The following is a 27,850-nucleotide window of genomic DNA, read 5'->3' on the forward strand; positions in this document are numbered from 1 at the left end:
AGCAAGGCAGGGGCCCAGTGAGCCGCAGGCCCCAGACCCGACAGGGCCTGCAACCCGCCCCGGCTTCCTCCACCTCGTCCGCACCACGGAAACAAGACGCTGGACACAGCGTTCAGCTCTCGCTTTATTAGGTTTCCCTTTCTCAAGTGCTCCCCAAGCCGTTCCTCCAGGGAGGCTGTCAAGTCCCGGTCCTGGCCTGGCCCCTTGGCACCCGGCTGCCCGGGGAGAGGATGTCCGGCCAGCCCTGGAGCGAGGCAGGACCGGGGGCCAACTCCCCGCGTTGCAAGCCGCGCTGGCACCAGCCCAGCGGTACCAGGACGCACCAGCGTAAGCTGTGGGCCCTGGGCATCCTGCCCCCGCGCCCTGGCCGGGGGGTGGAAATCCTAGCACGGCTTTGCAGCTGCTTACAAAAGCACTTCAAACGTGCCCCCCCACAGCCCTCCCGCCCGCCCTCCAGTAAATCACAATGGAACGGTCTGTCCTGCCATGGGAAAACAGGTAGCCCAGCGAGGCCTCTGATTGGCTGCGCCGGCCCTCGACACCATGGGTTATTCCGGATAGAGCAGGGTGGGCTCCATTCATAAATACCAGGGAGCAGCCCAAGGCGGACGCGGGCTGCTCCCTTTGCCCTCCGACACGACCCCCGCCCCGGACACACAGCACGCCCCCCGCCCAGGCCACGGGGGAGCTCTGAGTCCTGGAGGGACCAGACCTCCCCCCCACCCCCCCAAATCAGACTCCAGACCCAAGGTGTCCAGCGGGCCCCTCCTGCCGCAATGAGCCCGCAACCTCTTCCCTCCCCCCCGCCCCTGCATCTCCATGCACTGCAAGACGTGGTGCTCACGGCTGGCCAGGGTCCAGCTAAGGGCCTCGGGGCTGGGGGCTGTGCCTCGCTCCAGCCTTCTCCTGGATGGGTCCACCTGTCTCCTGGGGGGGAGGTGGCCACGAGCCCCCTGCTCAGCCCTGCAGGCCCAGGTCCTCCAGGTCCCTGACTGCACCCGTCTGTCTTCAGGGGCTGTAGGGTCACGGCCGTGGTGCAGGGGACCCACTGCCTGTGCCCCGCTGCAGGGCAGACGGTGCAAGGGGAGCAATTTCCTTCCTTCAGCCTGGGACAAGGGGGAATGCAAGGCCAGGAACGCAGCCCCCCCCAACTCCCAGGCCCCCATGTGAGTCTGGGTGACACTCTTCTCTGCACCCCAGCTCCCATCCCCTGGCCCCTGCTCCCCCAGGAATGCAGGGGACCCCCTCGCCCCCCACAGTAGGGCCCAGCTGGACCACGAGTCAGCCTGGCTCCCAAACGCCAGGCGGCCAGGAGCTGCTACCTGGGCCGGACCCCGTCAGCCCACCCCGCCTGCAGTCCGCAGGGGTGTAATATTGCATCCGAGAATCTCACAGCATTAGATGGCGGTCAGCATCGTTGCCCCCATTGTACAGATGGGGAAAACTGAGGCACAGAGAGGTGAAGTGACGTAGCCAAGGTCACTTAGCAGCAGAGCCAGGGGTACGGCCCCCATGTCGGGGCGCCCAGGCCTCGACTGGCTCTCACCACTGGGGAACCGTCCCCGTCCTGGATCTGGGCACAGGAGTCCTGGCTCCCAGCCCCCCTGGCTCTCACCACTAAACCCCCGCCCAGGAGTCCAGACACTGCCCTAACCACTGGACCCCGCTGCCGCTCGTCCCACCGACGCCTTCCAGAGCCGCGGCAGCTCTGGCTGCAGTCGGCTCCCTCCCCTTCCCCCCCCAGCCCTTCACCCCAAGAGAAGGGGGGGGCCGGGGCCGGAGCCGGGGGGGTCCCGGCTGTGGGGCAGCACCAGGCGGCGGCCACGGCGTCACTCCAGCACGGCCGACTCGAGGAGGTTGACTATACAGGGCTTTACAGAACAAAGCTACCAGGATCAGCCACACAATGGCCAGACATAGGTGGGCGCTGCGCCCGCCCATCACCCGCTGTCCGAGGAGGTGTGGGGTGCGGTGGACGGCGACTTCCTCCGGCGCGTGGGGGTCCATGAGGAGCGCTCCGAGCCGTTGGAGCCGGGGCCGAAGCGGGCGGCGGTGCCCGTGCCTGGGCCCTGGCCCCGTCGCTGCTGCTGCTGGGTTATGGCTTGGGTGATGAGGCCTGGCAGGGCGTGGAGGCTGAGGCCCAGGGCATCGATCTTGCCCTCCAGGGTGCTGATGCGCTTCTCCAGGTCCTCGTTGCGCTCCTGCAGCTCGGACACCAGGTCGTACATGATGTTCTGGGTCTGCGGGGCACGAAAGGGCGGCGCTGAGTGGTGCCCGGTCGGCAGCTCCGCCGGTCCATCCCGGACCCATTTGCTGGCGGCAGAGGAAGCTGCCCCCGAATGCACCAGACCCGGGGACTGAACCCGCGAGTCCTGGCTGCTGGAACGGCTACAGACTCCTCTCCCCGAGCTGGGTGCAGAACCCAGGAGCCCCGGGGTGCCTGGCGCCGACCACAGCCCGCTCACCTTGGCCAAGTCCACCAGCGTGTTCGCCTGGTCGTTCAGTTTCCGCTGCTCCATTTTCACACTCCTTAATCTAAAGTGAAGCGAGAGGCAGGGGGTCAGTGCCCTCCCAGCAGGAGGGGGGTGCCCGGCAGTGCAGGGGACCCCTGCGAGCGCATGGGGCTCCACTCCTGATGGGCTGCCCCCTCGGGAGCAGGGCGCCCTCGCCAGAGCCAGGGGATGGGGATGGGGGCCAGGGGCAGGCTTCTCTCTGCACCCGGCAGAGATGGCGCCCCGGGACCCCGGAGCCTGCAGCCCCGCGGCTTCCCTCTCTCCTCTCCCTGCCCGGGCAGCAAACCCGCTGCCCACGCCGGGCAGGGGTCACAGCAGCTGGCCTGAACTCTGCCCAGCTCATATGCCCCTCGCCATGTCCGTCCCCACTCCGCTGCCCCCGTTCCCAGCTCCTTCCTTGCATGCCAAGCCACACCACCACCAGCCACGGGCTGCAGGGTTTCGACTTGGGGGCTCCAGGCAGCTGGTGGAGGGGCTAGTGCCACGACGGCTGGCTCCAGCCTGGCCTTTGCCGGACAGCCGCATGGCTGCGAGGCTGATGGGAAACCTGGGGCCACCCGGTTGGAGCCCCTGGATTGACACGGCGGGACGAGGAGCTGCTTCCGGAGCGGCTCCGGGGAGAAGCCCTGCGGGGCGGGCGAGGGGGCAGCTCCCCTGGTCCCTCCCGCCCGTGGCACCGGACGGGGCAGGATCCCCCAGCACGCGACATGAAGCCATGCACACACAGGGTCACGTTAGAGCCCGGCAGCTCCCGCGGGCCACTTACTTCTGAGCTCTGGAGGGGCCGGGCAGAACAAAGACAGAACACAACACAGGTTTAATAACACATGAGCCCCACGCACGCGCCCGCGCCCCGCTCTCACACAGAGGCCCACCCGGTCCTCCGCGGGCCTGGCGCCGCCGAGCTCCCTGCGGGGGCCGAGACCTGGCCAGCACCCAGCTGCCCGGGATGCAAGGCCAAAGCATGCACGTGGGGTCCTGACCTCCCTGGACGATGGTTTGGGGGGTGCACAGCTGAGAGACGGGGCAGGGGCACGGGGAGGCTGCATCCCCGCGGGAGGGAGAGCTAACTGGTGCCTACTGGAGAAGCCAGCAGGATCGGGCCCTAGTCCTGGCCCTGTCTTGACACCTAGGGAGGCCTGGGTGGGTCTCGGAGGGCTGGGCTGTCCCAAGACCCCATGCAGCTGGGTGCAGAACTGCTGCGCCTGCGACTTTTGGGGGACCCTGCCTCCGTTCCTCTCTACGTGGGTCAAAAAGCAGACCTGCGCCCTCCCTCTTTGGGTCCTGGGCCACCTACCCACCCATCTATCCCCATGCACACCCCCCTGCCCCCCTGCTCCAGACCCAGGGGACAGCAGCAGCAGCAGCAGCAGCATCTCCCCTGCAGCCATGGCTCCCCTCCCCACCCCCGTGCAGAGCGGGGCCTTTCTGTATGAGCATGCACGGGTGTGAGGACACGTGCATGGGGGGGAAGGTGTGCGACACACATCACACTTGGGAAAACAAATTGGAGAAAAGCCAAGCCAGCTTGCAGACAGAGACCGGGCAGACACGGGTGCCCCCCACCCTGCCCCCTGCCCGGACAGACAGATGCAGCAGTGCCCCGCAGGGTGCTACGGGCTTTGCTTTCGGGGCGGGAGGGTCCATCCTGCATCCTGAGCCCTGCCCATGTCACATCGGTGCTCAGGCTGCGATGCAGCTGCGGGCGGTAGGATGCCCCTGCCAGCCCCACGGCTCGCAGAGGGACCCCAGCCCACCAAAGCCCTTTGGCCCGCAGCGACCAGGCGTAGGGACCCGGCAGCTGGGGGGGCCCCTGCTGATTCCAGCAGGCCCTGACCATCCCCGGGCCTCTTGTCTCTGCTTCCAACCTTCTTCCCACCCTGCGGCACGGCACCGCCTCGAGGGGCTGAGGCAAACCCCTTTGGGATCGGGAGAGGCCGGGGGTATCTTTAGGGAGGAAGACGGAGGTGCTAAATTGGGCGACGGGAGACATTTCACGCGGAGCTGGTGGAAAAGCTGGAGGGGGATGGAGAGCAGTGGGAAGAGGACTTCTCCCTCATTTGGCAGCTCAGCCAGTCGGCGGCCAGGAAGAAACAAGGGCCAAGCTGGCCAAAGCCCCTGGCTCATCAAGGACAAGACAAGCGCGAGACCCCGGCTGCTTCACCCCGTTTCCCCCTCGCGATGCAGCCGATGCACGTCAGCCGGGCTGGAAGAGCTCCGGGCTGGAAAGCCGTGCAGCCGCTTCAAGCGGAAAGGGGAAAACTCCTGGGATAAAACCCACTGCGCCGCATTTCCTTCCGAAGAAACCTTTGGCAGGAATTAATTCCCCCGCACGGCCAACCCGAATCACAAGGGAGTTGCATCTCTCCAAAATCCCGTTTCCCGAAGCGTCCTCCTCTCTCGCGGCCGTGCCCCAGCCACTGCCTGCCGCCCCCCCACCTCGCTCCCCCAGCGCCCCAGCCGGCAGGCTGCGGAGGGGCTGAATACGAAGCAGGTAAAGGTGTTGGACTTACTGATGGATGGCTTGGAGGAACTTACGCTGGTGTTTCCGAACTTTGGCATGGTCGATCTTCTTCACCAGCTTGGTGTGTTTGTAGATGAGCCACGTTTCCCTGAGTACGTTAGCAGCAGCGTTTTTCACCTGCGGGAACAGGAATCAGCGTGGCCGCGAAGGGGCTGAGCTGGGACGCCGGGCGAGGAGCCCGGAGGGGGAGAGTCACCCCGTAGAGGCGCCAACGCAGGGCCCTTCCAGCAAGCCCCCCGAGGGGCGGAGGTGCCCAGGGCATGGAGGCTGCGGGCAGGCCAGGCTGGAGGCTGTGGGGAGGCCTTACCCGCTTCGTTAACTGTGTGTCCATCATGAAGTTGTGCACGTGTTTTTCAGCTTTGGTGAGTTCCAGCTTCCGGGCGACCACAGCGACCACCAGCGCCGTGCACCCGGCACCCTGCGACCGAGACGAGAGCGGGGCCGGGTTAAGGGACTGCAGGGCTGCAGCAGGGAAGGGGATCCAAGGAGGGCAGAGAGGAGCCTCCTGCTTAGGAGATGAAGGGGACAAACCCCACCTGACTGCAGTGGGGAGAGGTGGGGCTGGATGAGCAGGTGCCCCCACTGGGGGCCACAGCGCTGGCAATGGGAGCAGGGGCCAAGATCAGCTTTGGCAGCCTCTCCAGGCTGTTCCCTAGCAGAGGATACCAGCCTACTGCTGCTGCCAGCGGAGGAAGGCCCTCCTGCAGCTCCAGCTCCAGCATGGTCCCCCCCCCAAAATAGGGGGTGTTGGGGCTGGAAAAGCAGCAGCGTCACTCCCACAACTCGTCCCTGCGCAGCATGCTCTGGACGCAGCGTCTCTGTCCCCGACCCGCGCCCATCCAGGCTTACCATGATGCCGGTGAGCAGGCAGACGCCCTTCCCGCAGTAGGTGTGGGGGACCATGTCGCCGTAGCCGATGGAGAGGAACGTGATGGAGATCAGCCACATGGCTCCCAGGAAATTGCTGGTCACCTCCTGCTTGTCGTGGTACCTGCCAAGGGGCAAGAAGGCGCGGGTCAGTGCTCGCCGGGGGCCTGGCACCGTCCCCCGGGGCAGGATTTCGGAGGTCGCGCATCGCATCTTAATCCAACGTCAGGCCACGCCGTGGGGCTGCCTCCGGCACGCTCTGGGCAGCGGACGAGCTGGGGACCTCGTCCACCAGCCCGAGCATCCATCAGAGACCCTGGAGCTGGGAGTCTCAATGATTAGATGTCTCCTCTCGCCTTCTTCCCAGGGCCTGCGAGCGCGACGCGAGCTCAGGCAGGCGAATGAGCCCAGTCCAGCTTGCCAGGCCGGGCAATGCTGCAGGGGTTTCCCTGAAGCCCGTGGGGGTCACGCACACCCCCCCAGAGGAAACAAAGCCGGCCCAAGGGCTGGAGCTCCAGCTGCAAAAAGCAGCCCGGGAGCACCGGCGGGCAGCTCCCCAGTCCCCACCGAGAGCCGGGCAAGGCATCCCGGGGCAGGACAGAGCACAACAAGGCTAGCGCCAGCATCTCCCAGGCTCGGCTGGGGGTTTACGGCCTCAAAAAGCCAAATGGCTGGCCCCCTCCTGAGGCTCCTGGGGCCCGTTGCCCTTTGGCCCGGCTGGCTGGCACGGAGGAGGCGGCCTGTGGCTGACCCGTTGGATGAAGATCGGTGGCACCCGCGTTACGGGGAAGCACTGATTCGGGGTCCCGCCCACTGGGGGGCACACGGGGGATGTGCAGCAATAGCTCAGGGGACCCCTCCCCACCTTTTAGGGCATGGAGGGGTGGGGGCAGGTGCGAGGGATCAGCCCAATGTCTGTGCAGAGCCTGGGTATGGCATGGCAGGGATGTGCCAGGCAATGGGATGATGGAGCCAGCCAGCCACACGCCTCGCATGCTGCGTGCCAGCCTCGGCAGAAGGGAGAGAAGCCGGTGCAGGACCCGGGCACCCTCCCCGCATCCCGGGGACATGCTGCAGGTGAGCTGAAGTCTGCACCCACTGGATATGGAGGGACCCTCCCGGCACCTTCTGCTTGTGCCTCCAGGGAAGCTCTGTACGTCCCCAGGGCCTCGGAGGGAGCCATCTGCAACACACAACATCCCTTCCCCCTAGGGATCTCCAAGCCCGGGAGGCTGCAGGGTGCGGGAGACTCGGCCCCAGCGGAGAACGGGTCCGTGCCCAAGCCCCCAGATCTGCGGGCCTGGGCATGTGCAAGACTAGAGAGCAGCTGGCCCCGGTGGGTCCCAGCCCCGGGGGGCACAAAGGTTGCAACAACACCGGTTCTCAAAACGGGCCGAAGCTCCCAGCTAGGAGGGCTGCCGGTCCTGCCAGCACCGAGCCGGGGCACGGCCCTCGCCCTCCCAGGCCCACGGAGCCACAGCCGGTGGGGTCCACACCCCCACCTCCAAACTCTGCTGTGGGCTGGCGCGAGGCTCTGGCCCGCCGGTTTCTGCCGGCCCCGGCTCCCTTGGCATCCACGAGACCCCGTTCCTGGGCACGACACGGGGGGAGCACGGAGAGTGGGTGGCATTCGTTCCTGTGCAAACTGGCACTACCCAGGGCACCAGATCCACCCTCCTCGCTAAGGCAACGGGGTTGGTGTCGTGCACTGGCCTCTCGGGGCTGGGCTTCCTCCTAGTCCCCCCCACCCCTGGCTACGGAGACGAACCAGGGGCCACAGGCTCAGAGGCTGCCAGGGGGGTCCCCATGAGGCTCTGTCTGGCTCCGCTGCCCCCCACCCATGTACCCACCTTGGGGAGCAGCAGACTCAGCACCGAGGGCCTGCACGGGGGGACCTTGTGCCCAGGCCGGAAACCCCGCAGCAAAATGAGTGAAGGACGGGGTGGGGGACGGACCGACGCAGAGCAGCTTTGCAGGGCCCGGGAGACTCGGAGCTGTGCAGCGGGCGACGGAGGCATGCAGGGGCAGGGAGGAGAGGAGAGGAGGGGAGAACGGGGCCATCCACCCCCAAGCGGAGAGCGAGACAGCCAGACCCGAACACGGCCGGACCCGGACGCAAGCACGAGACTTTGAATTTAGGATTGCTGCGTTCCTCCAACACCCCCCGGTTCAGGCACTGTTCCCATCTCCCCCCACCGCCCTGGCCACAGGCACGGGTGAGCCTTTGAAAGTGGGGCTTGGAACCTCGGCCGGGGTGCAGAGGTGACACCTCGCACGCGCGCACGTGTGTGTGTGCGCGAGGGGGACCGCAAAGCACTATGGGTGGAGCAGGTGAGGCCAGCGGGGGCCGGCGGATGGATGGATGGATGGCTGAGAGCGCAGCAGGTTAACTCGCACCGGTGAAGCCTGGGAAAGTTGGGGGGGGGGGTGTGCACCTGTGCACGTGTGTGTTCCCACGTACATCTGCACGCACAGAAGCATGTAGGCCCCTCGCCAATAAAGGCTGCTAGACCGAAGCCTGGCTTCGTTCAGCCACAGCCGTGGCCCCCGTGACCAACGATGACAGATGCCCCTTGCCGTCCCAGAGGACATCCCCACTGAGCTCCGGCAGCTCATCACACCTGCTGAGGTGAGCCCGGCACAGCAGGGCCCTCCCTGCGGCCTGGGAGCCAGGCCACTCCGGCTCCAGCCCCTGACCTGCCGCGGGGGCGTGCTGCCCGTGCCTCAGTTTCCCCACTTGCACAACGGGGCTGACAAGTCACCTAGTTGGCCAGGGAGCCTGGAGGCCTCAGGTTGCCTGGAAGCATGCAGAAATCTCTGCGCAGGGGGTGGCGGCTGAGCAGCAAGGGGGTGTTTCACAGGCCAGGTGTCCGAAGCAGCCACGGAGGTGCCAGCCATGGGGGCCAGGGGGCCTGAGCCCACCCTGCGAGCGAGGCATGAGGAGGGGGAGTGCAGCCCCTGCAGTGGGTGAAGGCGGGATGCCCTGGGCAGGGATCTGCCTGCCCAGCACCTGGGAGCCATGGGCCAGCCTGTTTCTCGGGGGGCCCCGGCTGAAGCCCATGCCAACGCGTGCCCGCGCTCCCACCCGCCCAGGACGCCCGGCTCCTACTGCCAACGGGCCCGCAGCTTCCTTCCCGCCCAACTTTGGCTTGCACGGCGGGAGCAGGAGCCCCGAATGGCCACGATCCGCTCCAGCAAGGCACGAGGAAGCCAGGCTGGGGTCTGCTCAGCTGCAGGGGCTAACCGGGCGGCCCCAGCCCTCGACCAGGCGGAAGGGGTGAGAGAGCCGGGCTGGGGCTGGGGCTGGGACCGGGACCCCCGCCACACGCCAAAGGCAGAGGTTCCAAGGGAAAAGGCTCCAGGCTCCTTTCAAAGTTCACAGCCCCTTTGCTACCGGCTGCACCCTGCTACTTCTCAGCCCCCCTCCCCGCCGCCGGCCGCAGCTCATCTTAAATTCTGGGCGGGCACAAGCCTGGGGCAGGGGTGGGGGGTGAGGGGTGGGGGCAGCGTCCCGTGCAGGAGCGTGGCTATGGGGTTCTAGGAACCAGGACTCACAGTTTGTCCCTGCGAGCAGCAGAGCAATCAGAGAGGGAAAACAACAGCAGATTAACGAGCAGTCCCACTGCTGGGGGGCAGAGGGTGGGGGAGAAGACAGCGCTTGCGGGTGGGTCAGACGCGGGCGCCAGCCCCCCGCCGGGTGCAGGCAACCGGCAGCCGGAGCTCCCTGAGGCAGCGCGGGCTGATCACCCCCGCCCCGGCTCCAGTCGAGGGCAACGGACCCCCAACTCCTGCAGCGCCGGGGGCAGCGCGGCCGCCCTGGCACGCACTCGAACCCGGGGAGTAGCAGGGGGAACGGGGTGCACAGAGCTCTGAACCAGGGGGGCAGCTGAAAAGCCAAGTCCCCCACGGGGGCTGCGGGCAGCTCAGCCTGGGACCGCCAGAGACCCTTTGTCTTTGGCCCGGGGTGGGAACACACCTTTGTGTCCTGGCTGCAAAGGGGACTCGAGGGTGCTGTCCAGGCTCCCCTCGCCCCTTGGTTTCTACAAGGGAACCCCGAGTCCCACGGGAGCCGCCCGGTCAAACGGGGACGCGTGGCGCCCGGGCTGGGTGCAGTACAGCCACGGCTTTGCACGCTCTACGGGGCAGTGGCAAGCGCTGGGCACCCAAAGCAGTCAGGTCAATGCCGACACCAGACGGTCAGGGTGGCATGGTACGGCTGGAGCCGCCGGTCACCACTCTGGAGCCACCCAGCCGGGGGCAAGGGTCCGGTTCTGCCGCTACCACCGGGGAGGGGGTCAATACCGGCTGCCCGGAGGGTTGCTGCCCCGAGGGGTCGCCGGCCCTGCTCTGCCCACAGGAGCTCAGCATGCCACCAGCTGCACCGCACGGCCTGCCCCCCAGCACCGCGTCCCACCCGCCCCCGGGGACGCGGCGCCGGCTCACCTCTCGCAGACGCGGACGGTCCAGGCGGCGATGATCCAGGAGGAGATGCTGAACACCAGGAGGACAGTGCCGGGGCAGATGGTCATGAGGGTCTTCATGACGAAGCGGGTGTTGAAGTTGATCTTGTTGAGGGCCCCGATGCTGCGGGACGAGGCGTCGGTGAAGAGCTTGCTGTGCAGCAGCATGACGCGCCCGATCAGGTAGAGCCGCAGGAACATGGGGATGGACAGGATGATGTCCACGTCGGCGTCCGCCACCGAGGTGGTGTAGGTGAAGGCCAGGCGCGCCGTCCACGTGAAGAGGTACTGGCCCGGCACGGGGTGGATGGCGCACACCAGCAGCTCCAGCGTGATGAAGAAGATCCGCTCGTAGGTCATGGCTATTCTCCAGTCGTCCACCCCGTTGTCCACCATGAAGAGCTGTGGGGGGAGCAGAGGAGGTCGGTGAGAGGCCAGAGGAGGGACACGACACCCCCGCCTGGGACGCAGGAGCCCTGAGATCTGTCCCCAACTTCCCCACCCCCTTTGGGGTCTTCTACAGGCCAGATGGTCCGAGCTGCCCCTTGCACCACAGGGCCCTGATCCTGGCTGGGGACCCACTGGGGCCAGTGCAGCATGAGCAGCTGGTGCTCCCCCCCATGGAGGGTGTGTGGGGGGGTGAATATTCAAATGAATGGCCCCTCACAACTCCAAGAGCCCGGGCTAAGTGATGCACCAATGGTCACCCAATGAGTCGGTGGCAGAGCAGGGCACTCTCCTCCTGGGGCCAAGCTTGCGGGCACCAGGGGACGGAGAGGGCAGAGGAGGTGCAAAGAGACAGGGGCAGGATGGATGCGTGAACTCTGCTCCCCATCCCTGCCAGCCAGGCGCACACGGTGACGACGCCAGCCCACGACAGAGTTTCCACGGCAATGGCAGCGCCGCCGGGACTCTGCCGGGCCTGGCTGGTGCTGGGAGCAGCAGCAGGATGCGAGCGGAGCCCGCGGGAAGATGGATGCCTCTGCGGCGTCGGCAACAGCTGGAGCTGCTGAGCTGAGTAATGAGCGCGCGCCCGCCCGGGCCGGAGTCGCCGCGCGCAGCTGCTTCTGCGCCAGCAGCCGCGGGCTGCGTCCCAGGCCCCAAGCGGGGATTTTCCATCCTCCCTGGCGCTCGCCCGGGCTGCAGGCAGCTCACCGGCTCAGCCCCCGGAGCCCCAGGGCGGCATGGGGGGGCCGCGGCAGGGTCCCTTGGCAGCCGTCCCATAGCAACCGCTCCCTGCGAGCCCCCACGGACGGACCCATCGTCTCCGTGCTTTGCACCCGGGGAGCCCTCAGATGGCAACACACCTGCATCCCGGGGGCGCCAGGGGAAGGCACTGGGGCACCAGGACCCCTGAGCTGCTTCCACACTGCACACACCCTACAGGGTAGTGGTGGCGGCGGGGTTACAAGCCCATGGGAAAGGGGCCCCATGGCCTGGATCCCAGGCACGGTGGGCTTCACGGGGGATTTACGACTCAGGCAGGCCCAGGCTCAAAGTCAACGGAGACGGGGCAGAGAGAAGCCCCCTCGGCTACGCACTGGCTCCAGGCTGCAGCGCACGAGTTACAGACGCTGCAGGAAGGAAGTGGTGGGAAAGTCTCTCAGCGCAGCCGCTTCGCTCCCAAACAGCTCTCAAGCTCCTTTAAAAAGCCCCCAGACCGAAGTCCTGAGACTCAGCAGACACGGACACGGCCGTGCCCAGCGCCTCGTGCAACCCGAGCCTGCGACCGGCTGGGGTCACTTGCTCTTTGCGGGGGGAAATTCAGTGTCTTACTGCAGCAGGACTCTGCTTGGAGTCCAGTAACTCTAGGAAGGAAAAAGCACCGTGTAATTGTCCATAAATCCTCCTTAAATGGCTGGAAGAACCTTTCCAAGGGGCGCTCGTGGCATGGAAAGGAGCCAGCTTTAGAAAGCTCTGAGTCTGACGGTAATGGCCTGAGAAGCATTAAAAATGCAAATGGAGAGAGGGCCGGATCTGCCATTTCTGCAAACCCTCTACTCACAGGGCCCAATGCATTCACCTGTGGGCTCTCAACCAGGGTGCCACAGCACCCTGGGGTGCCTTGAGATCCTTTCCAGGGTGCTGTGGGGTGTCACACACACATTGTGCTAGGCGTGCAAGCATGATTCACGGGAGAAGCCCAGGGATTTCCATGACCTTGCCCCTAAGTACAGGCCCCACAGCCATGTGACCCCGGATCCCAACACCCTCAAGCTCCAGGTGAGATGGGAGCAAGGGGGGCCCCGATCCGGAGTCTGCCCTTGCCCACTGCAGGAGGATTTGCCCCCGGGTTTCACACTGCCCCCAGCCTTGCCCGGGCCCCTCCCTGCCCCGCTGGGGGCCAGAGGAGCCACTCACCTGGATTTCCCTGGCGTGGTACATGATGATGAGGCCCAGCAGGATGAGGGTCGACAGGCTGATAAGGCATTTCAGTGCAAATGAGTATGACGACTCCTGCGAGACAGAGGGCAGCTGTGTTAGGCTGGGCTTCCCGGCCAGCCTCTCCCTCTGCCAGCGCACCGTGGAGAGCGTTCCATTTCGCAGATGGGGAAACTGAGGCACAGAGGCTCGCCCCAGGTCACACAGCGGATCCCAGCTCCCGCGGATCCAAGCCGAGCTCTAGCTTCCTCCGCAGAGAGAGCTCAGGGGCTTTGGTCGGGCGAGGCCCGGCCAAGAGGGAGCTAAGCCACGGTGCCACTCAGATGCCACGGCATCCATTGCACCCAGGGCTGTGCTGACCAGGGAAAGGTCTCCACAGGGAGCCACTGGCACAGCCCAGGCCTTCCCCAGCGACCTCCTGGCACCTGCTTCGACCCTCGTGACCCCAGCGTTGGGGCTTGGCAGCGCCGGGGGGATCGGTGCCCCATTCGCTGGCCACGGCAAGGAGGGAAGGAGCAGCCCCCAGGGCAGGCGGCAGGAATCCCAGAGGAGAGGGGCAGGGACAGGGGCATGGGGCGATGGAGGCACACGCATGGGCCTGCGGAGGCCTGTTTCCCCGTGTTCGTGCCCACACGAGACCTCTGACACTCCAGCCTCCGGCCCGGGGATGCAGCCGGCAGCCCCTTGGACGCTCTCAGCACCCCCTTCCCCAGCCGCCCTGTCGCACACCCACGCGTGGACCTGCTCGGGCAGGTGCCTCCTCCCAGAGGGCGGCCGCCCGGGGGACACTTGCGTGTGCAGACCCCGGGGCGACGGCTGCGGCCCCAAGCCTGGGCACCCAGAGTCTGGCCCCACCCCGGCTCCCGGTCCGTACCTTGGTGTAGACGCCCCAGGAGAGCTCCGTCTCGGTCACCATGACGACGATGCCGAACATCCCAAAAATGAGGGCGTAGTCGCTGAGGCGCTTGCGCTTCTCGAAGAGGGCTCGCCGGTGGCCCAGCCGGTACCCGACGTTCTGGTTCTTGCGCTGCCGCCGGGCCCGCTCCGCTCCTGCCGCCGCCTCGTCGTCCTCGTCCTCCTCCCCGGCGTCCACGCTCGTGTCCGACACCTTGGCCTGCTCCGGCTGGGAGACCACGGCCTCCAGGCCGGCGCTGTGCAGGGTCCGCAGGGGCTGGGTCTCAGCCTCCAGCTCCGGGAGGTGGCGGGGGGGGGCGCTCAGGCTGCCCAGGGGCCGGACGACGCCTCCATTGTACTTGCAGCTGTTCATGGCTATCTCGGGGAAGGGGCTGGGCTCGCTGACGGCGCCCGCGGAGCCAGCATGGTTCAGAGCCCACGAGCCGGCATGGACCTGCGGGGAGACAGCCAGGGTCAGGGCCACGCGCTCGCCGCTGGAAGGAGTCGGGCTGGGCTCAGCTCGGGGCGGGGAGCCCGCCCCAGAGCCCCGCTGGAATCAGGAGCCTGCAGCAGGGCGGACGCGCAATGGGGACCGTCTCCGCGGCCCCTGGGCCCGCACAGGTGGGAGGACCCCGGAAAGCAGCCAAGGGATCCCCCCGGTGTTGCAGGGCAGGTTTGGGCAGGGCCCGGGAGGCGCAGAGGAGCCGGCGCAAGGGCTTTTGCACCCCGCTCGGTGCCGGCTGCGGTGCAGAGGAGCTGGGCAGCGGGAGGGCAGCTCTGCGCAGCTGCTTCTCGAGGGTGACGGCAGCTGCCGGAGATGCCCCCGGGGCTGCGGCTCGCATGCAAACCCGTGCCGAGCACCCTGCAGAGAGGCCAGGCTGAACAGCGACCCGCCGACACCACGCCCCAAGCCCTGGCACGGGTCTCCCACCCAAGCACGGGCCCTGCCGGCCCTTGCTGAACTTCTCCAGCCTGGGGGCAGCCAGGGGCTGAATCCAGCCAGGCATCCCGAGACCTGCCGCTCCCCTACGTCCTCCCCAGCTGGCGCGAGCTGCCCTCCCCTCCGGGCCGGGCCGGAGAGGCGGCTCTCGGGGCCCTTGGGAGGCCGTTGTTTACTGGGGCAGAGCCGAGCGCGTGGGGCTCATGGGAGCCCAGGCAGGGGGGCGCCAGCCTGGAGCCACCCGAACCCAGCACACACCTGGGAGGGACTCGCCTCCAGGCACACGCAGCTCGCAGCCACACACATGCACCCTCTCTTGCACATGCACAGACGCCCTGTGCATGGAGACGGGCGTGCACGCAGGTGCTCACCGCCCCAGGAGCACGCACGTGTGCCCAGGTCTCCTCCGTCTTTCTCCTAGCCCCCGCAGGTGGGGGGCCACGCTATCAAGACACCCCGCCTGCCGCTGGCAGCGTGGACTCAGCCCCGCTGCGTGCCGCCCGGGGTGCCCTGCTCCCCCAGCGCCATCCACATTGCTCCTTCCCGCCCCGCTGGAGTGACGCTCCCAGCTGGGCTAATTACAGCCCCGGCGCGCCCGCCTCCAGCACCCGCTCTCCCGGTGACAGCAGCCGCGGGCCTGGCAGCAGAGCCCACCCCCGGCGCGGCGCTGGCGCGGTAATTGCAGAGCCGAGCGGGCGAGCTGCCTCCCGGCACGGGGGAGGAGGGGAACAGGCCCAAATTACCCTGTCCCACTGCCTCCGCATGGTGGGAGCAGGGCCATGCCTCGGCAGAGCGCGTCGCCCCGGCTCGGGGGTAACACCCTGCTACTGCCGGCAGCTCCCGGCGCTCCCGTGCCCAAGGGCCGTGGAGCAACAGCCCAGGCGCCCTGCTCCAACCTGCCCGGCAGAGCAAGACCGGGGCAGACCCCACAGCCGTCAGGTCAGCGGAGAAGGCTTTTCCAGGGCGTTTCTGGCTCGGGTTTGGCCACCTGGGATGCAGCCTCCTTCCAACCAGCCCCGCTGCAGACTCCCCGGGGAGGGACGGGAGCAGCAGCCGCGACGGCTTTCACTCCGGTTCGTGCTCGAGGCGCTGGGCCCGGGGCTCGGGGAACGGACCTCCCAGGCTGAGCAGCCCTGCGCACCCACCACAGCCTCGGCACCAAGCATGACCCCAGCATCGAGACCTGCAACGCGGCCCCTTACCATACAGGATCCCCCGGCTGCCTCACGCCTCCCTGCTCCGGGGCCGCGCCGCCCGCCGAGGTCTGAGCCCGGGTGCGGAGGGAGGCGTTCGCGGGTTTGCCGTGCTCGGTTCCTCTGCCGCTCTCTTTATTCCCCGGCGCAAAACCTACCGGGAGCAGGGCATTAAAAATGGATAGCGCCGTGCCCAGGTCACTGCCTCCATTGTGCGCGCGAGCCGGGAGACGAGTCCTTGGGCTGCAACGATATTGCCGGCAGCCTCCGGGCCCCAGGCTGTGCGTGTGTGTGGTCTCCAAATGGCCTTGGAGACCAGCGCGGCGGTATATGACGCCCCCTCCCCGCCCCCGCATGCACACTTGCCCCCTTGGCACAACGCACGTCTAGCAACTGGGGCGCCCGGGCTCTGCTCTGGTGTGGGAAGCTGCACGTGGCAGTGGCTAGGACGACTGGGAGCCATGGCGTGGGCTTCCAGTGCCAGCTCTGCCACTGCTTGACTCGGGCGAGCGACCTCACCTCTGTGCCTCGGTTTCCCGCCGCATGGGCAAGAACATCTGCAAGGGGCGTTCGGCCACGGGGGCCCTGTCAGCAGCTAGGGTACCCCTGCAGCATTTCCACAGGGCCGCTCACCTGGGCCGGGGTGCCAGCCCATCGCCGTCACTGCACCGCGCTCCACGTCAGCGTGCAGCTCCAGGGCTGAGACACGGCCTGGCCTTCCCTGGAGCGGGCACCTACCCAAAGGGACTGCAAGCAGCACTGCTCGCATCCAGACAGCCCAGCCCATCAGGGCAGCACTGCCCGCTGAGCAGACCTGACGCCGCCGCAGGCCCTGCCCTTCACCGCGTCCAACACCGTTGCAGCAGTTACGTCCTGATGTGGACGGCAGCTGCAAAGGAACCAGGCAGATCCCGGATGCCGGGGACAAGATCAGCAACGGGCACAACCGGAGAGCTACACAGATGGTGCTCTCGGGCACCTGCGTGGAGCCGGCCGCCTAGATAGCAGACGCCCAGCTAGCCCCTCCTGAATGTCTGGTGCTCACTTGCACGGCGATGCGATGAAGCTGGGGCGCTGGCAGGGGGATCCTCTGTAGAGGGGAGCGGAGAGGAGCTGGCTGGGGGTATACATGCACCGGTTATACAGGCCAGGAAAGGGCTGGCTTTGGCCCCCATGAGCCCCACACTGCTACCACTCCCCCCATCACCACCCGGGGCAAGGAATTAAACGGAGAAGCTGCAGATCCTGGGGGTCAGCAAGCAGATGCTGGTCTGGCAGCTGCAGGGAGCCACAAACTGCTCCCATGCTCCTGGGGGTGGCACGGGCTGAGCTCCCATGCAGCCCTGGGGGTGGCACTGCCTTGCCATTATCGGATGGTGCCCTGGCACCTGCTCCCAGCCACCTCTGCAGCCACGGGCCTGTGAAAAAACAGCGCTTGGGGATCCTAGTGCCCAGCTCCGTGCTCCTGTGCCGGACCAGGGAGGGGCAGCTTGGCTGGGGGCTCGGCTGTGGAGTCCCCCCCACAGCCTCCACTGCCACGGCTGCATTGCAGCCGCTCCCACAGGCTCAGGGACCCGCTGGGCCAGCACGTGGGGGACCGGCGAGGCCCCGGCGGAGCTGCGGAGCAGACACAAGCACCATGCTGCCCCCCCCGCCCACACTCCCTACCCAGCCCGGGCGCCGTCCCTGTGGCACGGAGCCGGGCTGCCAGCGTGTGCCAGCCAGCAAACGGGGGAGCCCTGACCCGCCGCGGCTCTCGGGACTACCGGGGAGGCGCAGCGCAGCCCGGCCTCACCCGCTGCCCTGGCCTGGGCGGCCGGAACCCGAAACCGGCCTCTGGGCTGCAGACGCTGGACCTCCAGCCAAGGTCACGGCCAGCCCCGGGCTCCTCCGTCTCCAGCTGGGCCGGCCACGAGAGGGCAACCGAGTGCCACGCTGCACCCCCGCTCCCAGCCCGGGAGGGAACCGACTAGTGGCCTGCTGGGCTCTGCCCTCCGCCCTCCCAAGGGCCCTGGGTCCAGGGCACGGCACGGCCTGATGCACCGTGGAGGACAGCCATGGCCGGCCACCACCGGGAGAGCACGCTGGGCATGTCACCGCTGGAGAAACTGAGGCCTGGAGCAGAAAAGCGACGCCCACGAGTGCTCACAGAGATGCCAGGAGCCTGCACGGCTTTCCGCATGCCCCCTCTCCGCCCCCGTTTTCGGGCAGGGGCTCCTGCTAGGCTGCAGTGGTCTGCACCATCCCTTCCGGGTTCCCTCTCAAATGCTGGCTGCATACATTTGCATGCATTAGGCCTGACTTTGCATGGGGGGGGCACAGATGAGGCCCCCAGCTCTAGCAGAGCGAGACGCCTCCCATCAGGCGAGCGCGGATGAGTCACGCAGCGCGGCCGACAGGAGACGGGAGCGTCGCGACGCGCCACACGCTCCCCAGCCCAGGGCCCCCTCAGCCCCGCCGCACGGCTCCAGCCCAGGCCGATGCCAGACCTTCGGCCCCACGCTGCATCCCTGCCTGCACCAGAGCCCCCGGACGTTCCCCGCAGCGCTCCAGGCCCGGGCCTTCAAGGGAGGGACCCCGACTGACTTCAGCTGGGGATTTGGCCCCTTTGTGCACAGGCGGGCAGCGGGGCATACCTGTGGCAAGGGGGCAAAGCCTAAAAAGTCCCTTCTACTCCAAGGGATGCCTCCATGCACCGCGCGCAACCGTCCGGGGCGGAGCAGAAGCGAAATCTAATCACGCAGGGCTGGGAATCCGACGCCCTCGTCCCCGAGCCCGTGTGCCCAGCGCCCGTGTCCTGCAGCGTGCTGGTGGCACGGCTAGCCCCCGGCCCGCATCCCAAGCCTTGCCCTCCAGCCGGCCACACAGTCCCACGCACACGCTGCCCCCAGCACCGTGAACCCCGGGAGCTGGAGGGAGAACTTGCAGCGCCCGCAGATTCCCCTTGGGCTTCCGGGGGGGTTTCTAACTCGCCCTTACTCCGGAAAGGCCCCAACCTCACACTCCCGGCTGCAATGCCCAGGGCGGGGAGCCCTCCTGGGAAGCGATAAAAGGCGAACGAGCACAGATTGTGCTGGAAAGATGGGTCCATTTCCTTCTCTACCCTCCTTGGGAAACTATCCAGGACCTTTAGTCTCTGCGGGAAAGAAAAGCTTGCAGTACATTGGAAAAAGAAAGAAAGGAGGAACAGGCAGGCTCTGAAGGGCAGATGCCGGGGAGGTGTTGGGGCTGGGCTTTAAAGACCTAGTTGAAACCCAGGGAACCTGGATCAGAGCCAAGCTCGCTGGAAAGGGAGCTCGGAGCCCCACTCACCGCGTTTGGTCCTGTGGAAAGTCCCAGCCCCGCAGCAGCCCCTCTGCCCCGGGCATCAGAGGCCGGGGAAGGCTGGAGAGAGCCAAGGTTGAGGGAAGGGAGAGGCAGGACCCCTTCTGCCCCCTGCAAAGGCCCCGCTCCCAGCCCGCACGGCGCCAGGGGCCCGCCAGACCCCAGAAGCGGCGAGAACTGCTGGGCGAGGACACAGCGAGGCCGTGCCCCGGCGCGGGGGGCGGCGGCGGCCCGGAGGACACCAGCGCGAGGTGCGAGACGGCAGCAGAGGGAGGAAGGACAAACGCAGGCCGTGCCCACCCCCCAGCCCCAGGCCCGTGTACGGGAGAGGGGCTGCAAGGAGCCGGCAAAGTTTGAAGGCAAGGCAGCGAGCAGAGGGCCCGGCCGCCGGCAGGCTGTGCGGGGAGCAGAGCCCCGGGCCCCGCTGGCCCAGCACCGGAGCCAGGGCCTGGGGCGGCACAGCCCCGCCCGGGGCTCGGCGCGACCCCCCCGCCCCGCGCCCGCGCGGCTTCCCTCGCGGTGCTGCATTGGGCCGGCTCCCCCCCAAGTCACGCCCGCACACACAGGCACACGCACGTGCACTCCCAAGCGTGCCCGCACACGCACACCGCCCCTCAGGGGACACCCAACTCAGCAGGATGAAAGTGAGGAGTGCCCAGGCCCTGGACACACGCACGCACACTCGCACTCGCTGCCCCCACCAAACTCCGTCGGGGGGCGGGGGGGCGCCCTGGACCCGCACCCGGCGGTACCTGCGGGCCGGGCGGCGGCGGCGGCGGCGGCGGCGCTGCGGCGCGGGCAGTCGCGGGGCGGCCGCGGGCGCTGCGGGCGCGGCGGCGGCGGGAGGAGGAGCGGGAGCGGGAGCGGGAGCGCGGGGCGAGGACGCGGCGGCGGCGGCGGCGGCGCGGGGCCCCGCGGTCCCTGCGCCCGGCAGCCCGGGCCGCCTCCCCCAGCGCCGCGCCGCGCCGCGCCGCGCCGGGCCCGGGTCGGTGGTGCCCCGCCCACGGGGACACGCGCCCCGCCCCGGCAGGCGCCCACGCGCGGGGGGCGGCCGAGACCCAGCCTGCTGCGCCGGCGATTTCCCAGGCCTCGGCGCTGCCGCGAAAGGCTCGCGGCACACGCGCAGGGTGGGAGCCGGCTCGCCCGCCTTGGCCGTTTCAGTGGGGGGCTCGTCCAGCTTCCCGTGCAAAACGCCCGTTGTTGTGTGCCCGGCGGGTGCCAAGGGCAGCGGGGAACAACCCTGGAGGAGCTTCCGGGGGGGCCTTGGCCAAAGGTGGGTGAACAGACAACGTTTCTGCAAGCCTCTGTGCAACAGATCATGCCCTGCCCCACTGGTGAGGACCTGGGCAAAGCCCCGCTCAGGTGGGAAACCCTGGGGGAGACCCAATGCCTGTTCCACCCCAGAGGGTCTCGCGCGTGGTCCTGGGCACAGGCTGAGGCAGGAGCCCACCTCCCATGCCCTCAGCTACTCCCATGTCTGTCCTGCCAACCCCTGCCTCCCCCCACAAAAGTCACGTCCCCCAGAGAAGGATGTGGGAAGGCCACGGCTTTAACTCATTGCAAGGAAATTGCCTAGAGAAGCCTTTGGCTCCTTCAGCCCCCGCAACCGGGGGGAACCGGGCAGCTCCCCAGTGCTCCCCCCGCTTCCCGAAGGAGCCGGACGGCACGGGCAACAAGAAAAATACATAGCATGGGCCGCTCAGCCCCCGCACGCTCCTGGCTTGCCCTTTGCCCCAGCCCCCCGAGGTCCCCGCCCCAGACACTGGCAGAGCCCTGGGTACGGTTACAGCGGCCCCATTTGAGTTGCTAAACAGGAGCAGACGGGGATCGGATGGCTTCACCCGCTGCTAAACCTGCAAAAAAAAGGCCAAGGGTCTGCCCGGGCAGAGTGGGCTCTGGCCTAGCTGGCGGCACATGGAGGAGGGATGCGTCCAGTGTCCCTCGCTCCTGAACCAGAACGACCGGGTGCCTTTGGCAGCAGGTCACCGGGGGGGACAGTCCAGAGCAAGACGTGAGCGGGCGTCTGAGCCAGGCACGGCTGTCAAACCGGGTGGGTCAGGCCGCCGAGACACCAAACAACACGCCCCATGCAGCGGGAGCGCCGCCTGCAACGCCCGAGGGGCTGCTCCCAGGCCCAGGCTCTGCCGGGCTGCAGGACACCAGTGAGGCCCTGCAATGAGGCACTCCCCGAGAGCCGGGAGTGCAGGGCTTGATTCCTCTCTTGCAGTAGCCAAGGCTTTGTGGATTGAAGGCCACCAGGGCAATAGGAAGTCACCACATCCCTCCAGGAGCGGGCCCAGCTGTCCACTCCTGTCCCCGGCAGCCAGCTTGGCTTCACTAAAGACAGACGCAGGGCCCAGCTTTTTGCTCCCTTGCACTGGGGGGGATGCAGCCCCTGGGAGCAGTCTGGGTGTGGGCTCTGTGTATCCGGGCCAAAGTCTCACACGTGGGCCTGCAGGGGCTTTCGAAAGGGCCAATTTTGCCCAAGTTCCCCACCGGCTCTGGGTGGGAGAACACCCTGCAGCCGGGAAGCTCAACCGTGGCCACAACGGGGAGGGGACAGTGGGGACTGCCCCTTCCAGACCACCTCCAAGTATCCGTGCCTGGGGCACGGGACAGCGGGTGGACTCTGGTGCCCCATGCCCAGTGGCCAGCCCGTTGCTGCAGCTCAGAGCAGAGGGCTCGTGGCAGCCGGCAGAGGACACGGCAGCCGGCACGTGGCACCTCTCCAGCACTGGCCGCTCCGGGCTGCGTGGCGCAGATGGCTGGGCTCCAGAGGCAGATCATTTTCTCTCCATTGTGCCAAATTTATTGCAGGAAAATGGTCTCCAATTTCTTTTTAATACTTTGCTGGGGGGGAAAAAAAAAACAGCAAAGGACAGGACAGCCCCACGACACCGGGGGGACGGCTCCAGGGCCCCTCCGGCCACACCTGGGCACGGCAGGTGCAAAAGGCCAGCACAGGGGCAGGCCAGCTGCCTGCTCCCAGCCCCTTCCCGTTTCCTGATCCTTAAAAGCAGGAACCTTTCACTTGGAGAGGGTCAGGCCCCTTTGCCCTGCAAGGCACCCAGCTTGCCTTGCAGCAGGGCAGGAGGGCTGCAAGCAGAGCCCAGGGTGTCCGCAGCACATAAAGTAGCTGTCTCCTGTCCACCCCTCCTCACCCAAACGTAAGAGCTTGTAATCCTGTTAGGAGTCCTCGGGGATAACCCCAGTTTCTAAGGTGGTGTCGGCAGCCTCCCAGCGGGGCCTGGCCCTTCCCAGGGCGGCCTCAAGACCAGGGGACCTCGAGGCACGACTCGCCGGAGCTGGAGCAGCCCCTGAGCTGGGCGGCAAACTTTAGGCTTCGCAATAAGGTGCACGAAAGCCCCACACCACCCTCCAACAGGAATTACCGGTAAATATTTTATTAACCATCACTTAGTGGTTGTTCCACTAATAGGTTCTATTGATGTCAACATAAATGGGCTTTATTAAATCCTTCATCCTGTCAATAAAAGCATCTCTGCCGGGGAAAATTTATTGCCCTGCTGTGGAACGAGAGTTGATTAAAATGCCCTGCCTGGCACCGCGAGGATTTGCACGGCTCTGACGGGTCAGAGTCCAGGGGGAAGAATTCCCTTGCAAACGCATGCAACCCCTCCCGCCACCGGCTCAGGCTTCACCCGGCAGGGCCCGGTCAGCTCCTGCCCACCCCAGCCCTGTGCTGGCTGCCCCTCGGGCCCAGCCAGAGCCCACGTCTGCCCCCACCAGCGCAGCCCAGGCCAGCTCCACGCGCCCCTCCTGGTCTACCCAGCGGCACCAGGGAGGAGGCCGCATCCTGCACGAGTGCAGATAGGGAGAGAGATAGTTCCTTAGCAAGCGTGACGCTGATCTCCGGCCCGGCTTGCTCGTTAGCACAGAGGCAGCGGGTAAATCAATCACAGTCACAGGCGTTGGGACGGAGCATTTTTCACCCCAAGAGCTGCCAAGGGCTTGGCTTCCTGTTGCAAAGCCTGGAGAGGGAAATCTGCCCTCCCTCCTGATGCTGCCTCCAAGACGGGGCTGGCGGCTTCTGCCTACCAGCGACGCAGGCGAGGGAACCAGAAGCACAGAAGAGCCTTGCACTGGGGGGGCTGCATTCAGAATAGGCACCACCCAGCACACGGCCCCCTGCCCCCCTGCACAGCACAGGCCCCCCAACCCCTCAAGCACCTGCCTCGGGGTCTCCCAGCCTGACGCCCGCCCACCCCAGCCCCGGTTAGCTTGTCAGGGCTGACAAGGAGCCCAGCCACCGGGCGCTTTCACCGCAGACTTGGAGCGGGGTGGGGGAGACAGCTCTCCCACCCCCCGGTCCGGGCCTGGTCCCCATCCAGCACGGGCGTGGGGGCAGGAGGGGCAGCCGGCAAGTTCCTTGAACAACAAAAGGACAAAAATATCCCCCGTGTGACTAGGAAAAGACTCTGGACCCATGAGGCTGGTGTTAATTATAGCCCGTGGCTGGGCACAGCCAGGCGCCCATCGTGGCGCAGAACAATAGCTCTGTATCGACGCGGAAACAGTGGATAAACACTGCCCAGCCCGCTCGCCCAGCACCCCCGGCATCTCTTGTGTCACACGCGCAGCCTGGCGCGCGCTTCATTTCACACACTACCAGCAGCCATCTCCTTGCACATGGGGGGGATGGACGGGATGGGAGAGGATCCCCCGACCACTGCACCAGCCCCGAGAAATACAGGCCATGACTCTCGCTGTGCTCGGATGTAGCTACAGCCTTTCCAGGAAACACCTCCAGCCCTGAAGACCTGGGGAGGCACCTGCAGCAGCTCTTCATCCTCCCCGTGATGACTGGGACCTAATTTTCCCCTCGAATCCGCCTGACGTCCAACCCCAATCAGCCCCATGGACATGCACACGCACACGCACACCTCCGCCCAGGGACCCGCAACAAGGACACAGCATCATTGCGTGGCACACCCGTGGCAGCAGGCGCAGGGTCCCCAGCCCATCTCAACCTGCGCCGTGCTGGAGTTAGGTCCCCGTTTCCCTAGCCCTGGTGCCTTCCTTTGGAGACACCTGCCAGCCACCGGCCCCATGCCCCCGTGCCCTCCAGGACAGGAGCTTTGCTCCCCCATCTCAGGCCCTGCTGAGCTCCAGGATGGCCTCTGCAAAGAAGCAGCTGGCTGGGTACAGGAGCATGCTAGGGGCAGGGGGTCCAGGGCGCGCACGGGTGCCCTGCCCCACGGGCAGCGGAAAGGGCACAGGCTTTAAATGGTACCCAACAAAGGAGGGGAGCTCCCGCATGGCTTCTGTGGCACCCGCACGGACCTGGACTGTCCCCAGCTTGAGCTGAGTGCATCTGGGCTGGGATGCTCGTCTGCAAATGGTTGCTCCCTTTTGAGCTGGGGTGGGACATGTTTGCAGCCAGGGGCCAGGGAGAGTTGGGGGAATAGGCAGGATCAGTCAGGAGGGAGCTGGGTGGGTGGGTAGGTGGAGGCAGGAGAGCGCCAGCCCAGCGCCAGGCTGATACTGGGACCGAGGCTGCAGGTAGGGCTGGGCATGTCTCCTCGGGAAGGCAGCTGAGAGCACGGCTGGGGAAGCCCTCTGCACCCCCACCCCAGCTGCACACACGCACGCATGCCAGGGTGTCCTAGTGAATTATGCATCCTCTGCTTGGGTTTTTCCTGTGCCTGGAAACAGAGGCTATGCAAGGGGGAGTGGGAGAGGGGCGTGCTGGGGAGGAGGGGGGCAGTGCCGCCGGCCTAGCTGCGTGCCCTCATGCACCCTTGCCAGGCCCAGGAGGCAGGGGGATGGGGGGCAGCAAGGAGGGGGAGCTGGGACAGAGCAAGCCAAGGGCTTCCCCTTCCCCTGCAGCCTGGCAACCTCCAAACAGGGCAGCTTGGAAAATTCCCTGCTTGGTGCCAAGGGCAGTATCGGGTTCCCTGCCCTGATGTCACCGGCTCCAAACAATGGGGCTGGGATGCAGCGCAGGTGGCAGCCAGCGCCCAGCACTCCCTGCCCCAACATGGCTTAACCCCTTCCTTCTGGGGAGGCGGGTTGGTGAGGACCCCCCCCCTTCCCAGGGTCAGACCAGGGGATCTGGACGATGCCAGGCTGGGGATGGGCAGGGCACACTAGCAGGGGGATCTGGACGATGGATGCCAGGCCCGGGGTGGCCAGGAAACACTGGCAGCTTCTGCCGGAGGGAATGCGAGGAGGAAAGCCACAGAGAAAAGCCCCTGGGGCCTGCCTTGCTCTGGGAAACAAAGAACAATGGGAGGATTAGGAACAGCCGGGCTCCCCTGCAATCCAGGCGGCTCCGGGAAGCACGTGCTTGCAGGGGACGGCTGTGGGCAGTGGGGAGGAGAGCCCTGGCACGGCGAGTCCTTCGGGGTGGTGAGCCCCCAGTGCCAGGGAGCAGAGTCAGGCAGGGCCCCAGGAACCAGTCATCTCCCCGTTCTTCCAGCTGGGTCCCTCCATCGCTGCCCCCCCACAGCATTGCCACTCAGCCCCACCCCAGAGGTGGATGCATTTCACTAGACCTGCCCCTGCAGGGCTCCTGGGGTGAAACCTGCCCCTGGCAAAGCTCCAGGGAACCAACCGACCTCGGCTACTGTCACGAGCACACCCGAGAGACCAATGCTCGCCTGCCCCTTGACTATCTGTTAAAGGGAAGCAGGCAGGGGAGGGCTGCCTGCTGCTCCCAGCACATGGGCCATGCCCGCTGGCTGGGGCCCCCCTGGCTCCCAGCGGGTTTGGCCAGTGGGCTGCACTGCCTGCATCTGCACCGGCATTTTGGAAGCCAAGAACAGCCTGCGCTGGGAGCCAGCTCCTCCCCGTGTGGGCACCCGGCAGTGCGGCTGGAGGCCAGGCCAATTGCACTGCACTGTAATCGCCTCCAAAGCGCAGGCCGTTAGGGAGGCTCCAGCTCTGCCCTTTGCACCGGCCTCCTCACGGGAGATGCCCCTACGCGACCCTCCTGGCCGCTCCCCTTAGCCGTCAGTCCCCGGCTCAAGACACCCACCCAGCCCCGCTGCAGGGTGGGGTTGGGGGAAACCGGTCCCTCTGCAGCTGGCACTGCTTGGGTGCATCACACCCAGCCCAGCCAGGTCCTGCTTGTATTAATAGTCACAAGTACCCCTAGCAGCCAGGCCCTGCCATGAGCCACCCGACTGGCCCATGCGGTAGAGCCGGCACCTGAGTCCGGGCCTCCAGGCCACCCAAGCGGCACTTGGAGCTGCCAGGAACCCACTGAGCCTGGGCCGCTCACATGACCTGGTGGCTCGGGGTCAGTGGTTGTCTCTGGTATGTCCTCCCTCGGAGGTCTATGTTGAGCAGGTTCTTTTTGGTGTTGGGCGGTGGAACCGGAGCGTGCTCCATCCACTCCATGCATTGACCTGGTATACCAGTGCTTCCAGGACCGGTGCAAAAAAAACAGAAAAAAAAAAGTGGAAACAGGGCACCATCTCCCACCTGGAAGGAGCTGTGCTCCGCCCCAGACACAGCTGCATTTCCAGAATCAGGTGAACAGCGCTTGGAGCACAGTGGAGGAATCGGATGCATGGGGGGGGCAATGGAGCCGTTAAAGGGTTAAAGCAGCCTGGCAAGGACCAGTGCAAGCGACTAGCTAGTGGGCAAGCCCTCAAGCCCCCCCCCGGTCCCTGGGGGTGGAGTGTCCCCCCCCCCAGCCTGCAGAGCAGCTGCTGCGGAGGGGGCAGCTAAAAATAGCTGTGGGTGGCCAAAAGGTTGCGGCCGGTGCTTTATTCACTCCCCTTTCACTATTTCTTGTCTAGCAAACAGGGCAGGATTGGGGGGCAACGCTCAGTGCCCCAGGCCTGGCTGAGCCCCCCGCGCCCCCGAGCGCAGAGGCGGGACTGGGCCCCTGCACCCCCAGACCCAGGCCCCCGCGCCGGGGGCTCCGCCTCGCCGCCCCCGGCTCTGCCCCGGCCTCAGTTTCCCCGCCCGCGGAATGGGCAGCCTGCCGCCCCGCCGCGGGGCCGGGGAGACAACAAAGAGCCGGCAGGAGCGCCCTTCGAGGGGGCGCGCCGGACACGTGCCCGCGCCGCCCCGCGCCGCCCCGCGCCCCCTTACCTCGCGGGGCGCCGCCTGGCCCCGGGGCCGGGGCCGGGGCTGCGGGCGGGGGCCCGCGATCCCCCCGCCCTCCGCGGGCCGTGACGTCGGGGGAAGCCCCGGCTGCCCGAGGATTCCTCGGCGGGCGCGTGACGCCGCCCCCACGCGTGTCCCCCGCCCCCGCTCCGCCGCAGCGAGGATGCCCCGTCGCCCCGGCAACCGCGGGGGGAGCGGGATCCCCGGCGCCCGGAATAGCCCGTGCGTGCGGGGGGGATTCCCTGCGCGGGGGGGGCAAGGGCAAGGGCGGGGTCTGCACAGCCGCAGTGGTGGGGAGGGGGCGGGGGAGACCCCCGGGATGCCGCAGGGAGGTTCCCGCTGCGGAGATGCGAGGGGCCCGGGCTAGCGCGCCCCCCCGGCTGGGGGGAGGGGCTTCCCCTCCCCCCTGCCAAGGTGACATTCAGCGAGCCGACGGGGTGGGGGGGGGGCCGCAGCCTGCCCCGACCCCCAATGCAGCACGGCCCCGATTCCCCACCCACTCCTGCAGCGGGAAACCTCCGCCCCCCCCAGCACGGCCGGGGGGCACCCCCAGGCAGCCCAGGTGCACCCCAGCGGGGTCCTGCCCTGCACCCTGCTCTGGGGACAAGGAGCTGCCGCCCCCAGGGCGCCCCTGCCAGAGCCCACCAGGTCAGCGCCGGCAGCTGGCTGCA

The 27,850-nt window shown here is 67.2% G+C and overlaps 1 protein-coding gene across 5 annotated transcripts; it reads right to left on the minus strand.

Moving 5' to 3' along the window:
* Positions 1 to 111: 111 nt before the first annotated feature.
* Positions 112 to 27,403, minus strand: KCNN1 (potassium calcium-activated channel subfamily N member 1). 5 transcript variants are annotated; one of them, XM_090027364.1, is made up of 9 exons: positions 27,165 to 27,403; positions 13,621 to 14,094; positions 12,726 to 12,821; positions 10,348 to 10,766; positions 5,887 to 6,028; positions 5,345 to 5,455; positions 5,027 to 5,154; positions 2,466 to 2,535; positions 112 to 2,240 (listed from the first exon to the last, which is right to left on the minus strand). In XM_090027364.1, the coding sequence occupies exons 2-9, from the start codon at positions 14,011 to 14,013 to the stop codon at positions 1,941 to 1,943; spliced, it is 1,659 nt and encodes a 552-aa protein (XP_089883490.1). In that variant the 5' UTR covers positions 14,014 to 14,094; positions 27,165 to 27,403; the 3' UTR covers positions 112 to 1,940. The 5 variants fall into 5 exon arrangements, 4 of the variants coding, with proteins under 4 accessions (XP_089883490.1, XP_089883489.1, XP_089883487.1 ...); XM_090027363.1 differs by lacking the exon at positions 27,165 to 27,403 and adding an exon at positions 19,850 to 20,185; XM_090027361.1 differs by lacking the exon at positions 27,165 to 27,403 and adding an exon at positions 15,783 to 18,291.
* Between the last annotated feature and the right edge of the window lie 447 nt (positions 27,404 to 27,850).

This window comes from Crocodylus siamensis, chromosome 14 (genome assembly GCF_052110815.1).
Source record: "Crocodylus siamensis isolate JL-2025a chromosome 14, ASM5211081v1, whole genome shotgun sequence".
NCBI classification, from domain to species: Eukaryota; Metazoa; Chordata; order Crocodylia; family Crocodylidae; genus Crocodylus; species Crocodylus siamensis.

What these genes read in the sequence shown, in the direction of transcription:
- KCNN1 (XM_090027361.1), bottom strand. An exon ending in ACCACGCCAGGGAAATCCAG is followed by an intron (nt 10,767 to 12,725) that starts GTGAGTGGCTCC and finishes CTCCCCCCACAG; the next exon opens with CTCTTCATGGTGGACAACGG. An exon ending in ACACACAGTTAACGAAGCGG is followed by an intron (nt 5,155 to 5,344) that starts GTAAGGCCTCCC and finishes CTGTTCCCGCAG; the next exon opens with GTGAAAAACGCTGCTGCTAA.